The sequence below is a fragment of the Anopheles stephensi genome, chromosome X (assembly GCF_013141755.1).
Source record: "Anopheles stephensi strain Indian chromosome X, UCI_ANSTEP_V1.0, whole genome shotgun sequence".
In the NCBI taxonomy this organism is placed as follows: domain Eukaryota; kingdom Metazoa; phylum Arthropoda; class Insecta; order Diptera; family Culicidae; genus Anopheles; species Anopheles stephensi.
Window position 1 is genome coordinate 9374645 of NC_050201.1, and position 14118 is coordinate 9388762.

The 14118-nt window shown below is 50.2% G+C and overlaps 2 protein-coding genes across 13 annotated transcripts; one reads left to right on the forward strand and one right to left on the reverse strand.

Moving 5' to 3' along the window:
* Positions 1-704: 704 nt before the first annotated feature.
* Positions 705-4232, reverse strand: LOC118506168 (T-complex protein 11-like protein 1). Of its 5 annotated transcripts, none has more exons than XM_036042970.1 (4): positions 4104-4206; positions 2927-3056; positions 2757-2854; positions 713-2653 (listed from the first exon to the last, which is right to left on the reverse strand). In XM_036042970.1, exons 3-4 carry the CDS (start codon positions 2771-2773, stop codon positions 1153-1155), a joined length of 1518 nt encoding a protein of 505 aa, XP_035898863.1. In that variant the 5' UTR covers positions 2774-2854; positions 2927-3056; positions 4104-4206; the 3' UTR covers positions 713-1152. The 5 variants fall into 5 exon arrangements, with proteins under 5 accessions (XP_035898835.1, XP_035898863.1, XP_035898843.1 ...); XM_036042950.1 differs by having other exon boundaries at positions 2918-3056; XM_036042977.1 differs by lacking the exon at positions 4104-4206 and adding an exon at positions 3943-4097 and having other exon boundaries at positions 2918-3056.
* A 1825-nt stretch (positions 4233-6057) lies between these two features.
* Positions 6058-13968, forward strand: LOC118505973 (integrator complex subunit 6). Of its 8 annotated transcripts, none has more exons than XM_036042535.1 (4): positions 6098-6214; positions 7090-7158; positions 7232-7435; positions 8567-13968. In XM_036042535.1, exon 4 carries the CDS (start codon positions 8693-8695, stop codon positions 13193-13195), a length of 4503 nt encoding a protein of 1500 aa, XP_035898428.1. In that variant the 5' UTR covers positions 6098-6214; positions 7090-7158; positions 7232-7435; positions 8567-8692; the 3' UTR covers positions 13196-13968. The 8 variants fall into 8 exon arrangements, with proteins under 8 accessions (XP_035898418.1, XP_035898428.1, XP_035898462.1 ...); XM_036042569.1 differs by having other exon boundaries at positions 7090-7155; XM_036042585.1 differs by having other exon boundaries at positions 7090-7141.
* The last annotated feature ends 150 nt before the right edge of the window (positions 13969-14118 follow it).

A 14118-nucleotide genomic window follows, 5' to 3' on the forward strand; every position in this document is an offset into this window, starting at 1 on the left:
ACGCTGTGCGAGGCGTACCGCTGACTAAAATGCGAGGCCAATATTGAGGATTGGATTGAGGATCAATGCGCTGAAGGCAAAGTACCTGGAGGCTCTGACCGTCAAAGAGCACGACTCGGAAGCAGAGTATTGGTTGACGATACGGCCAGTGGAAGACACCAATCTTTTGTGTGTGGAGAAGGAGAATGAGCCACGAGCTAGCTGAGCTGTTTGGCAATGCAAACATCCTGAGGGTTTTCCAAAGCCTGCTTAAGGCACGCGATGACTCATGACCAACCAGGAGCACGAGGCGTAGGAGGAGCACCGGGAGCTCGTTGGCTGAATCAAGTGAAGTCAGACCTGTGGGAGATCGGATGCAGCCGGAGACCATGTTTCCTGGACACTACTAGGCCTTGGTTTTTAGAGGTGCTCCATAGGAAGTAGGTAATGTGGATGGCAGGAAAGAAAGAGGAACATGATCTTCACAGGCGCATGTCATGTTGAAAAAGTTTGTGTGAAGCCTGCAGCAGGCTGGCAGTAGGACGCAGGTGATTCGCCTACCGACGAGATATAGCTGAGGTCCGGCTAAGATCTAACTACACTACCGAAGAACAGTGATTTAGATCTTGTTCATGCTCACTGCGATATTGTTCGACCAGGTCGAATGTCTGAAGGTGCCAATACCTGCGGTTGGGCCAAGGAAGCGGATCAAGCGAAACACACCGTTTTAGAATTTTTTTTTTACAATAAACGTATCGTTTTATTTTACTGATAAAGTTTGATCACAACAACAGATTCTTCTGCATACGACGCATGCACACCACCGTACAGCACGCGTACCGGCGAGGTATGTGTGGGTTGTGTGCATCCGTTAGTCCTAATTACAAGGGAAAAGGGAGGAATGGGTATAGGGGGAGTGGGGTGGGTTAGCAACACACGGCAGTGCGACTAGTACACCGCAACAGTAGTAATGATTTATTTGAAATCCAATGCTACGAAGGTACGTAAACTAAATAGGCGAACGTGGGAAGCATGGCCCCGTCGTAGTAAGGCCGGAGCGCATTCCTCGCATCACTCACCAGCGTGTTATGATAAAGCAAAATGTTTAGGCAGAATAGTAATAATAATCATAATAATACACGTGAAAAGCGTTTGGTCGGCCGGCAAATACAGTTAACAATCCTGCATCGATTGCATGTAAAAGTTGCCGTACACCTCCAGGTTGTGTGTTACGATCCGCTTGAACTGGCGCACCAGCTCAACCGTTGCCTCACAGTAGTCGCGGAAGATGACCGGATAGGAGGCGCTTTCCTCCCGTTCCGCCATCACGAACGACTTCATGTACAGCATCAGCTTGCGCCAGACAATGTCGTACACGGACATGTTCGGTTCGATGCTAAGGATCTGTGTCTTGAGCGCAAGCTTCGTGTCCTCCGTAACGGTGGCATCATCCCCACCGGCCGTCGATTGGTTGGCACCGTCCCCGGCAATGCTAACCAGCACCTGCATCCAGAGGCTTTCGAGCAGTTCCTTCAGCACCACCTTGCCCGGGTAATCCGCGCTCAGGATGGTCAGCTTGGCGGCCAGATCGCTGCGGCGCTTCGAATGGTTGGCGAGCGACGGTACGGCGGCACACGTTAGCTGCATCACGGTGGCGCAGGTACTCAGCCGCAACGCCGTCTCCCGCAGCTCCACCATACGCTCCTGGTCCAGCTTGAGCAGCTCCGGGAAGGGGTGGTTCGATTCGGGCTGCAAAAATTCTTGGTACGCATCAATGTAATAGTCCGGCAGCTGCACATCACGCAGCCGAACCGTACGGGCCGGCGCACCACCACCACCAGCAGCTTCCTCCCCCTCGCCCGGCTTGTCCGCCTTCGTTGCAGGGTTGTAGCGCTTGAGCCACTCCATGGTGGCCGGGAAGTTATTGCCACAGACTGCCTGCAGCTCGGCAAACTTTTTACGCTCGTACTCGACGGAGTACTGCACGAACTGGGCACGGGTCGTGGCCAGCACAAAGTTCGCCATGTCCAGCTTCATCCGGTCCAGCACCTCCATTATGCCGCGCAGCTGCTTGATCGGTTCGGTTTCACGCTTGAGGGCCGCGATCTCCGCGTCCCGTGCCGGACAGCACGCCATACCCATGATTTTCATGATGAACTGTGCATTGTGCTCCAGCACCGCACTACCATGCTCGTCCGCCAGCTGGCGCACACTGTTCTCGTTCAGCACCACCATGATCGCGCTGAGCGCATTGTCATTGTTGCCCCGCAGCAGCGAGATGAACGTTTGCTTAATGTCCAGCAGCAGCTGTATGACCATCGTGTAGACGGGCGGCGTTTGGGTAAGCTCCGCCCGCAACAGATCCCAGTACGCGTCCCGGACCGTTTGCTGCACCGTGTACACGGGCATATCGGGCTTCGGCGGTTTCAGCTGAAACTTATCGTTGATAGCAATTTCGTGCACCAGCGCCATATCCTCCAGCGAACGTTCCAGGTCGGACAGGTGGACAAACTTTTCCGGCTCACCGTCGGTGGCCGGCATTACGAACCCGATCGCGCTCGCATTTTCCGCATTCAGATTCGCGTCCTTCATCAGCTGTGCCACCACATCGACGATCCGCTTTTTGTCATCCTCGCCGATCGGGATTTCCTCCTTCTTCATCCGGGCGTCACGACTGGGAGCACGTGGGGCAGGCCGCAAACAATTGCATTCGAAATTAGGATTTGAAGTTCCGTTTGTAGGAAGTGAACGTTAAACAGCACAACGTATACACCTACCCGGTATTGTCTGGCATGCTGGTGGTAAATGCAATTATTCCCCCTCTGGCGATAGGCTACGGAAGCTGGCGTTTGATTTCGGGTGTTCGGGGGGCCTCCTAAAAATAAAACCCCAAAAAAAAAACGGTTACAAACCATTAGGTGAGGGTGCAGAAACGCACAGTGATAACCAGTTTACGTTACAACCAACTCCAATGTAACATGTTGCTAGTAACCGATTAATAATGTATGAAAAGCGGTCTCGCAACTTCGTAAAACCCGCGGCGCAACGCAACGTGCGGGCCAGGATGTCCTACAAAGCTAAAAACAAACTGCATTACTTTACTTTTGCATTACATAACTTATATTACAGCTCGGAGAGAGTTTTGGTGTGGAGTTCGTTCCGACTCGACCGAAAACTTTTATTTGTGCCTGTGGTGCCGTTGCGTTGGGAAAAGGTAACAGTGCCCACCAACGGACCCATTCGACCGTTTGCTTTGGTTGCTGGTGTTGCAATTATGAGCGCGGATTCGGAGCCACGATTACAACATCGAAAGTAGGTTTATTTTTAAATGTTACATTGTGTTGGGGGGGGGGACGCCGTGGCGGGGCAACACAAATTTTCGCAGGGTGCGTGCGTGCGTGCTTTTGGAAAATGTGTCATCTGTGCAACCCTGCACAACTTGCATCGAGAAGATACGGAGCCGATGTTTAGCAACACCAGCATTGTGGTGGTAGGTGGTGGTCTGCACAACACTTCTTCCGGGTTCGAGTCGCAGTTGTCTCGTTACCATGGGAACGAAACAGAGACAATGGAGTACGTCCATGGCTGCGCGATTCACTGCAATTTCCATATAAGGCATGAACCAGAGGGGGTAGTAGAAGCTACGCATCTCCTTTTGTGCTTTCGGACAATGTTTTTGATCGGTTGATCGGTTGAAGTACCGTCTCGAGCCACCCCAATCAGTGCCGCTAATTAAAAGCGAAAGCGATTGGGCGAAAGTTGAGAATTGAGAAATTTACACCAAATTCCGAACGCCCTTCCTAACAACGCTTATGGTCCAGACACCGAGCAACAGGGAAGGATTTGAAAATGCGTATTTAGCTGCGCAACACAAACAAACCCAATGGGGTGGGGGGAGGGAGGGCGATCGACTGGCAGAGACAAAAACACGACACAACACTGCAATATTTACACGAAACCTACGAGAAGTTACTGGTATCTGGTAAGCACCAACACGATAAACCACCGTCAAGATTGTCGCTTCTTCCTGGGTGGTATGGTAAAATTCCTAGCTTTCTGACCATCCACCCACTGTTGCTTAAAACAAAGAAACTCGTCTACAAGGGTATTGCTCTCGCTCTTACCAGCTGAACACTTAATTTTGTTGACCTCACACACTCACAACACGCACTCACACTGCAACGGCAGGGTAGCGTACTTTGAACGATTGTTTGCAACTAACACCATGAACGGGCACCTTTCTCGTTTATATAGCAAACCATCACGGAACAGGTGGTGGTCCCTTCAGGCAACGTCAACCACAGCTGACTTTCTGGAAATGACAGCTCCCAAGATTTACAAGCCCAAGTGAACTACAGTTTTGGTTTTTTTTGTTTTCTTTATTATTTTAAAAAACAGCTGAAAATGTAATAATACTTTATGCGGTTTGGTTTTAAGCATTAAAAATCGAAATCCATTCATTTATTCTGAGTGATTAAATTTGAAACAATTTCATTCATGCGCATTATGAGTTTTTATCGGGAAATGGTTCCAAAATTTAGCCTATTTTTTTTGTAAATTTATATTCCTCCCGCTACAGAATACAACGACGAGAATGCTTATATATTTACATAGGAACCATTTTCATGCCTTTTTTTAAATAAAAATACACACAAAACATTATTGCTGGCTAGACTTCTCGGAGCGTTTCATGCCAGAACTGCCTATCGAATCCTGTCGGAATCCTGAAAAGCCACGGAAAGGAAGTCAGTTATGGTAGACCAAGACCACTCGAGGTTGTACAACCGAAGAAGAGTGAGAGAAGACTTTTCGATGCCACGTAGCCGTCATAGCCAGTTCTTGCTAAGATGAGAACGGCTTGGATGCGATTAGAAGCTAGGTTCTTACGAGTATAAGAGCGGTAGCAGGACCTTCCTTCTTCTTCTTCTTCATTGGCACTACAACCTCGAGAGGTCTCGGCCTGCCATTTCTGGCTTTCTGTTACTTGATTTTACCCGTAGAAAAATAGTCAGCCTTACGTACGGGGAGGCGGTCTGGATGGGATTTGAACCCCGGCCCTGCCGTGTGAAGACCGGCGCCGCTCTCGCCTCTGCCACCGGACCGCCCCAAGTCCTGCCGGTAGCAGGACCGGCAGAAGGTTAATAGTTTGCTACGAAAGAGACAAAACTTAAATAAACCATAGTATCTTTTCAACTGTGCTCACACTTCACGTGAGTTCAGGACATGCTGCAAAACATGTTTGAGATTTTCACATCAAATTTTATACTTTGATGCGGTCTGGTAACGGCAAAATTTGCTATCAAATAACATCCAGAGAGACTTTCTGCCGACGTGCTAGAACCAAAACTAATAGAAACCAGTAATGGTCAGGCCAAGATGTCTCGCAGTTGTATAATGAAAACCGCATCACAATCTTCCATGAATAGCGTATTTCAGGCCAACTCTAAAGCCCCAAAACATATGTGTCACGAATTCCAAGCAAACGTTCTAAAAGTGAAAAACTTTATATTACCGGCGAACTTCCATGACAGTGAGCTTAGCAAATGACAAACAAAAGAAATCTTTCCAACAGAGTGTAGAGTTTTGGTTTTTATTTATGTTAACTGTGGCTGAACAGCGCGGACAAGGTTCGATGCAAGGTCCCGCCGTATGAAAACCCGTCACGTGGTCTCTACTAGCCCATACGTTTATCTGATACGCTGGAAAATATTGCTAGGACTTACAAAAGACACACAGTTTTTTTGTTTATACAGTATTGGCCAGAGTGTATAACATTCAAATGTAAACAGAGGCTGGTACCACCATCCAAAATCAAAGTTCACTCGTCTTGGCTTGGAATACCTGGCCCGCGGTTTTAATCTTTTCTTTACTGTCTGGCCCTTTCCGCCATGGTCACAAACATCAACCCTCAAGATTTGGGATAAAGAAATAAACTTCCAATAACGGGTGAAAAAAGAACGAATGTTTCGAACGCTTCCATTTCTATGTTTACCTTTAGTTTTGACGTTTTGTGGTGTTGACTGCGCCACCTTAGCGTTACGTAACTTATGGACGACCCCCAATAAGAATCGTGCAGTCGACCGGGGCAACATTTTGACACGTACCGAGAAACGCGTAATCGTGAACATACAGGGGTAGCAAGAACGATGAGTCGGAACCATCGGTCGGGCGTGAATCTATAAGGTGGAGCGAAACAAAAGAAGCAAAGAAAAGATATAATAAAACTGAGAGACGGGTAAGTCGCTACAATGCCGCGACGGGTACGTACGGTCCACCATCGATCACGGAGCATCCATTCTGTCACATGTGTTGCATTAATTCACTACCAGCATCCCAACAGCGAGAGTTTTCATTGTGTTGTAAAAAAAAATGCAGGAAAAAGAAAGAACGATAGGTCCGATAGGTTCACGCGAAAGGAGTGCAGTATTTGCTCTCACCTTCAAATCAACCCGTACACGCACACACGCCCGTGTACAGATGTTACCATTCCCAAACACGCACACATACGCTGTGCTGGCCGAATGCGCGCGTGTGTGTGTTTTTGCCGATGAACGGTGCGGATTTGCACGGAACGACAAACAGCGTGTACACTGCGGGCAATAAGAGCATAACCACCGTGCCCGAAACTGCTGGCCATCTGGTTTGGTGGTTTTGCAGAGAATTATTGACAAATCCCGCATTGGTGTGGCGGTTGTGTGCGCGCCTCTGTGGAAATAGCGCATGGAAACGGTGTGTGTGTGTGTGTGTGTGCGTGTGAGTATTTTTTTTTGTAATAATGTGATCTGTTTCAACGATCGTGGGTGTTTATTCTGCTTGACATCGCTCCTGTACCTTGCAATTGTACCTACGGCAGTCGGTAGTACAGTCGTGATGTGATGATGTGTTAAAACTTGTCTTTTAATTTACCTTACTTTAACTACGTCAGATTGTGCGTTGCTGTGTGCGTGTGTTTCTATGCATGCCTCTACCTGTGTGTACTACTAATGTCATAGCAGGAGCTTTGAATTGTGGTAGCATTCACACCTGTAAAATTACCAAGTCTGCCTTTCTTTTTCGTGTTAAGTGTAACATAAACATGATACTGAAAGAGCTCTTTATCGTGATTGTTAGATGTGTCCTGCTCACATCCTTACAAACCGGGCGATGCTCTTAATTCCAATCGGTAAAGGGCGATAGGTAGTATGTAATTGCTCAAAGTAAAATCCACTTCCCATAGCTTAACTTTTGCATTCCGTTCTCAATCCGAACACAGAAATGCTCCTGGTGACTGGCGCACGAACATATCAACAACTATCAACACAATCAACTTTCGCCGCTCAGCCCCCTAAACGACGACACTTTCAGTAAGGATTCTGGTGCGGTGGATTCTGCATGTAGAGGAGAGGAACACAGCTCAACTCGCCTACTCCTTTTGGCACCCAATCCCATTGCGTTGCCTGAAAGGAACTGAAACACGGTGGGTGTATATGTGTGTGTGTGGCTGTGTTATACAACAGTAACGTTTGAATATTTCGAAAAAAAAATACGCGCCTACTTTTCCGACACCATCAGAACCGCCTTTCGGTGCTTGTCCTGATGTAGAAGTTCTAGTGGTTGTATGGCATCGTGTGGGCTGCCTTGCTTATAACCATAGCTGGGATAGTCAGTTCGGCGTACGAGGAGACGGTCCGGATGGGATGCTAAACCCGAAAGCTTGCCCTGTGAGAGTAGCAGCTATAACCTCGTCTACCGGATCACCCCACTCAAGGTCTGGATCTTGGCCTGTCATTACTCGTTTCCTTGACTTACTTTACCTGTGACTGGATAGAGTACATCCTGCGTACCGGATTCGTTACCCGTTCATTGCATTGTGACGACCGGAAAAGCTGTGGTCGGGACCGGGACCACCCGATTGGCAGTCAGTCAAAAATCGAATAGTCTAGGGGCGACCGCTGGGTGCCGGTCTTCATACGCCAGGAAATCCCATCCGAACCGTTCCCGCGTAGTGACGACTGACTATCCAAATACATGGTATCATTAGATCTAGTAAGTCATAAATGGCAAACATGAACTAAGAGGTCGTTAGGTCAAGAAATAAAAAGAAGAGGAGGGTTTATTCGTAGTGTTTCGGTTAATCGGGTAATAGCCGACAAGACTTTTGCAAATCTTCTACCTTTTCTAAGGTAAGCGAGAATCAGTTTGTAAGACTATAAATTGCTCAAGAATCAGATAAAGGTCAGAGGGTTCGTTCGAATTTCTCTTTGCTTAAGTATTCACTCTATCCAATCATCGTCTGCTAGCTACTGAATGATAGATCCCACCCTCAAGGAACAACCGATTTACATTGAGGCAATCCTTAAACTAAGGATTTTTTTTGTAACACTAAAGCTAAGTAAATCCTCTGTAATGCACGCTAAAGGCATGGAAATGTTTAGCGATAGCCATGACCCGGCAAGGAGTGGTACGATTTTTGTAGAATGGTTTAGAATGTAGTTGAGTTTCTTTCAAAGACGTTAGAGCGAACACGCACTATACCCTAAACAACTAACTTTATTTTCCTTCTTTCCTTTCCATGTATGCAAACACACGCACGCAATCGGCAAAGCAGCAGTTCCGACCAAAACAACCAATACAACTGGCTGCAAAGAGAAGGCATGTCGTCCAGTGCCCCCAGCAACCTCCACGAAACATTAGCTAAGTGTAGCTGCTGGACCGCTGCCGGAACGAGTTAAACATGACGATAATTGTGTTCCTGGTGGACACCTCCGCCTCCATGTGCCAGCGCGCACTGGTTAACGGTGTGCAAAAGACGTACCTCGATATCGCCAAAGGTGCGGTGGAAACGTTTCTCAAGTTTCGGCAACGGTCGCAGGACTGTATGGGCGACCGGTACATGCTGCTCACGTTCGAGGAGCCACCGAACAACGTGAAGGCGGGCTGGAAGGAAAACCATGCAACGTTCATGAACGAGCTAAAGAATCTGCAGAGCACCGGGCTAACGACGATGGGCGATGCGCTGAAGAATGCGTTCGATCTGCTAAACCTAAACCGCATGCAGTCCGGCATCGATACGTACGGGCAGGGCCGGTGCCCGTTCTACCTGGAACCGTCCGTGATCATTGTGCTGACGGATGGGGGCAAGTACACGTTCCGGAACGGTGTGCATCAGGAGATCATTCTACCGCTGCAAACCCATATGCCGGGCACGAAGCTCACGAAGGAACCGTTCCGGTGGGATCAGCGCCTGTTTTCGCTGGTGCTCCGGATGCCGGGCAATCGGGTGGAGGAACGGGCGGACGGGAAGGTACCGCATGACGATTCGATGATAGAGAAAATGTGCGAAGTGACGGGCGGTCGATCGTACAAAATAAAGTCGCATTACGTGCTGAACCAGTGTATCGAAAGTTTGGTGCAGAAGGTACAGCCCGGTGTGGTGATACACTTTGATCAGCTCATTTCGAGCAACGGGAGCGACAGCAGCACGACGGATTTACAGTTTCAGCCGACGAAGCGCATGATCTACGTGCCGAAGCAGCACCCGTCGCAGAAAACGTTCCCGGTCGGGTACTGGCCCATCCCGGAACCGTACTGGCCGGATCCGAAGCTAACGAATTTGCCACCGCGCGATGCACATCCGAAGATAAAGATCATTTCGCCGAGCTGCGACGAACCGCAGGTGTTGCGCAACTTCCCGATCGATAAGTACGAGCTCGAGGCGAGCCCGCTCACGCTGCAGATACTGTCGAAGAAGGAATCGAACAAGGTTTGGCCGCTGATTGTGTCGACCGGGTTGCAGGGTGAGATGCCGTTCGGCTACCTGAAACCGAACAGTACCGTGCCGATCGTGCATCTGTACGTGCTGCCGTACAACTACCAGATGCTGCTGCCGCTGATCAACGATCTGTTTCACAAGTTCAATCTCAATCCACCGAACGATTGGGTGTACAAGTTTACCAACTACGTCAAAACGATCCCGCAGTACTACTGTCCGTTTTTGCGCCGTGCACTGGCGACCACACCGAACGTGCCCTACCAGCTGGTGCAGTACATACTGCCGGAAAATCTCGACAGCTACCTGTGCCCGGCCGTTGCCAACTATCTGAAGCAGATGAAAAACACGGCGAAGATTGAGCAGGAGAATCTGTGCCTGCGGGTGCTGAAGCAGCTGAAGCAACCGAAACCGGCCTACCATCAGCTCGAGACGGCCAAGCTGACCGTCAGCCAGCAGACGAAGCGTGACCTCGTGAGCCATCCGATGCTGAAGGACACGTTCACCAAGCTGCACATGGAGATAGCGAACTTCGACAGCTACACGATCGTGGTGCCCTCCATCATACAGACGGCGGCGACGAAAAACTATCGCAATCCGTACGACATTCCGCGCCGGGACCTGATAGACGAGATAGCACGGATGAGGGAAAACTTCTTCCAGCTGCCAACGAGCGGTATTAACGTGTATACGAAAGATTCCGGCCACTGCTTACCGATCTCGGACATGGGCAACTATCAGGAGTATTTGAAGAACAAGGAAACGCCGCTGCGCGAACTGGAGCCGACGAATGTGCGCCAGCACATGTTTGGCAATCCGTACAAGAAGGACAAGAACATGGTGATGGTGGACGAGGCGGACCTGAACGATTTGGCACCGATGAAGGCGGGTGGGGGCGGTTTGTCCGGACCGCATCCCGGTAGCAGCGGTGGTGGTGGTAGCGGTGGGGGCGGCACCAACAGTGGCACCATCAGCCTCAGCGGCACCAGTAGCAGCGCCCACATGAAGAAAGGGATGGATTCGGGCACGGTAACGCGGCTGGCCCGGAAACGGAAGGCGGGCCCAATACGGAAGGATTATGTGTTCAAGCGTTCGGCGAAGGATATGGCCAGCAGCAGTTCGTCCGGGTCGATTGCCGGCGAGGATGTACATATGAGCGAGCTGCTGACGGACGATGAGAGCTGTTCCGAGTTTAGCGGGGCTAGCGACATTGAGGATGATAACGAGGGTTGTCTGGTTATGGCGCTCGATACCCCGGAAGAGTCGGCCGAGGTGGTGGTATCGGTAGCAACAGTTGCAACCACAGCAGCATCCGCAGCAATAACAGCACCAGTAGCAGCAGCAGCAACATCAGCACCGGCGCGAGAGCGGGATAGTGCTGGTGGGGAAACTGCCGACGAGCCTATCACCACCACCACCGCCGCTAGCAGCAATTCCGAAAAGCAACCGGTGGTACCGCCGAATGGTACGAGCGAAGATGTGGGAGCGGTACCGGCTGGTGAACCGATGTACAGTACAGTAATACAGAGCTTGGAAAACCGCGGACTCGATGATACTCAATCCGTAGATGATAAGGAGCAGCCACAGCAGCACCACCAAACGGACGAAAAACAAACACAGGAACCAACAGAACCGATCGAGACGAGCGTAATAATAGAACCGGAAGTACCAGCACAACAACAGCAACAGCAAACAGCAAAGAAGCAGACGGAAGCAAGCGTGCCGGAGCAAAGCAATTTCGGTTCGGACAGCAAGGATGCGGCAGCGAAGCAGAAGCAGCAGCAGGAAGCCGCGAAAGAAGGAGTTGAAGAACGGCCGGACCCCAGCAGCAGCCCAGGCGGACCGTTGAAAGAAGCTTCAGTCGAGCGCAGTAAACCGGATCAGCTGGAACCGTCAACGACTGCAGCAGTAGCAGAGGATGGTGGTGTAAAACTGCTCGTCGAGCTTAACGAACAAAAGGATTACAAGTGTAAGGTGGAGCAATACGTTGTAGAATGGTCGGAGGAGGCAATCGGTGATACACCGGACCTGGTGATGGCTGACGAGCAGCAGGAACCGGCGAAGGCGGACGATTATGTACAAACGGATCCGAAGATGGCGGACGAAACGAGCGGGAAGGAGACGGAGGATAGTAAACCGGTCGTACTAGTAAGACTAAAGCCGGAAGAGATCGGACTATACAGTAGGTCAGTAGATTATTATGTGTCGTTAAAATATCAGTCGAACGATTACGAGCTAGCGGTGCAAGCGAACCATACGCCGCAACCGACGGAACCGGCAAAGTCGGCCCAGGACGGTACGTTAGGTGAGTCGGCACTTCCACAACAGCAACCTCAACAGCAACCACCGCAACCATCATCAGTATCGAAAGAAGCTGCCGCATCCCCTTGGAAGCAGGACCAGCGGTCGCCGGAATCCTCACGCCATCCGGCATCGTCGCAGAAGGGCCACGACACCAACAATGGCATCACGGACGGTTTGAAGGCGCCCAAGCAGCAGCAGCAGCAGCAGCAGCAGCAGCAACCAAACGAGCAACGACCCGCTCCACAGATGCGGCAACAACCGGCGGCATCGCAGTGGAGTCTCGATGCAAACGACGATATGACGGATGTGATGAAAATTTCAAACATCCTCAAAACGTGCCACAACGGTGGCGATACCGAGCGCGATAAGGATGCCCAAACCGAGGACGGTGCGGGCGAGCGAAACAGCACCGGTGGTACCGGCACTACGAACGCGACGCCACACGACACCACCAAAACGCCGGACCCGAACCCGGTCATGGTGGTGGCGAACGGGTTCGTGTCGATGATGATGAACGGTGGTGGTGGGGACAACGGTAGCAGCAGCGACCCGACCGTCCAGCCCACGCTCAACTGGGACTACAACTTTGCGCTCTACTCATGCGTGGAAGACGAACAGGAGCTGGAGCAGATCGAGGAAACGAACCTGAAGACGCGCTCGATCGTGTTCCGCGATATCCGGCGACCGGGGCGCGACTATACCCAGCTGCTGAAGCATCTCGAGCTCGTGCAGGGTAGCCGCAGCACGCAGAAGCATTTCGTCGACGCGTGCGTGCACGAGGCACGCCGGTTCCGGCGCCACCGGATGGTGGAGTGCATACAGGAATGGTGGGCACAGCATACCGGCCGGTCGGCGGGGAACCGCCGGGACGGTGGGAAACGGGCGCGCTCGAAACAGCAACCCGGCGGCGGCCCGAACACGTTCTACATCTACGGCAACAGTGATGGGCTGCTGCAGGACGACCAAGACAATTTTTTCTTTCCCAACGATACCGGTGCAACGGTGTACGGTAGCAAGACGTTCCGCAGCACGACACCGCCCGGCCCGACCTATCTGAACAGCGGCGGCGGCGGCGGCGGCGACAGCACATACGGGACCACCGACTTTAGTCACAATAATCATCATTTCGTCGAGGTGACGCACGAACCGTATCCGAACTCGTAGTAGGCCGACGGGTAGCCGGCCCCGTTCCCGAGTATCCTTTTACGTTTAATACATACAAACTATTGTTTCTTCACTTACTTCCCTTACCTTTGATACCCTGGTGTATGTGTGTGTGTTTTTTTTATGTATGCACCAGCACACCCCCGGGAGCACTCAGTTCGTGTTCCCCGGGGGTGGACAAATTCAAACTTGTCTCCACGCACCCTCGCTCTCATTCGTTCGTCGTACAGAACGGATCTGTTTATGTGCGTAGTTCGGAAACCGTTTTATTGTACTAAAAACCCCATGCTTTTGTTCGGTGTCTCGTTGCATCCGGCATTATTGCTCAGTTTTTTTTTGTTTTGCCCCCCCCGGCGTCTAGGATTCGCTCCAGACCCGGCTCCAGTAGGTAATCACCATCCGGCAGAGGATGCGACGATACTGTTTGATGAACCTCTTGTTTCGTGCTTTTCTGTACTTGTACTGTTGGGAACCGGTCGTTAAGCAATATATATATGTAGGGGTAGCGATAATTTTTAATATTTTAATTTTTTGTTTCATTCCCTTTGTGCCCTCCGATTTTTTTTTTCTCCAACGAGCCACTCAAAACGCCAATCATAGATTTAATTTTAGTGTGTTTTTCTCCTTTTTGCATATTTTTTTTGCGCCCCCACAACCTTAGCCCTTATTTCTGCTCAGTGTGAGAAGCTTTATGAAGGTCGTAGAATACGTAAGTTAAGAAATAGACAAGAAAATAATCTACCTTTACAATACGTACGTAACGCGTGTTACACTAATATTATTATTTTTTTTTTAATTTAAAATCATGATATTGTAACGATGTGCACCAAATCAAACCAAAAAAGAAAAAGCCAATGCAAAAGTATAGAAACATTTGAGAATGATCACACCCTCTTCTTCTTTTTCTTCTGAATGCTGAGTGA

Bases quoted from the DNA above. Each gene is read 5' to 3' on its own strand.
- LOC118505973 (XM_036042525.1), top strand. From the start codon at position 8,693: ATGACGATAATTGTGTTCCTGGTGGACACCTCCGCCTCCATGTGCCAG.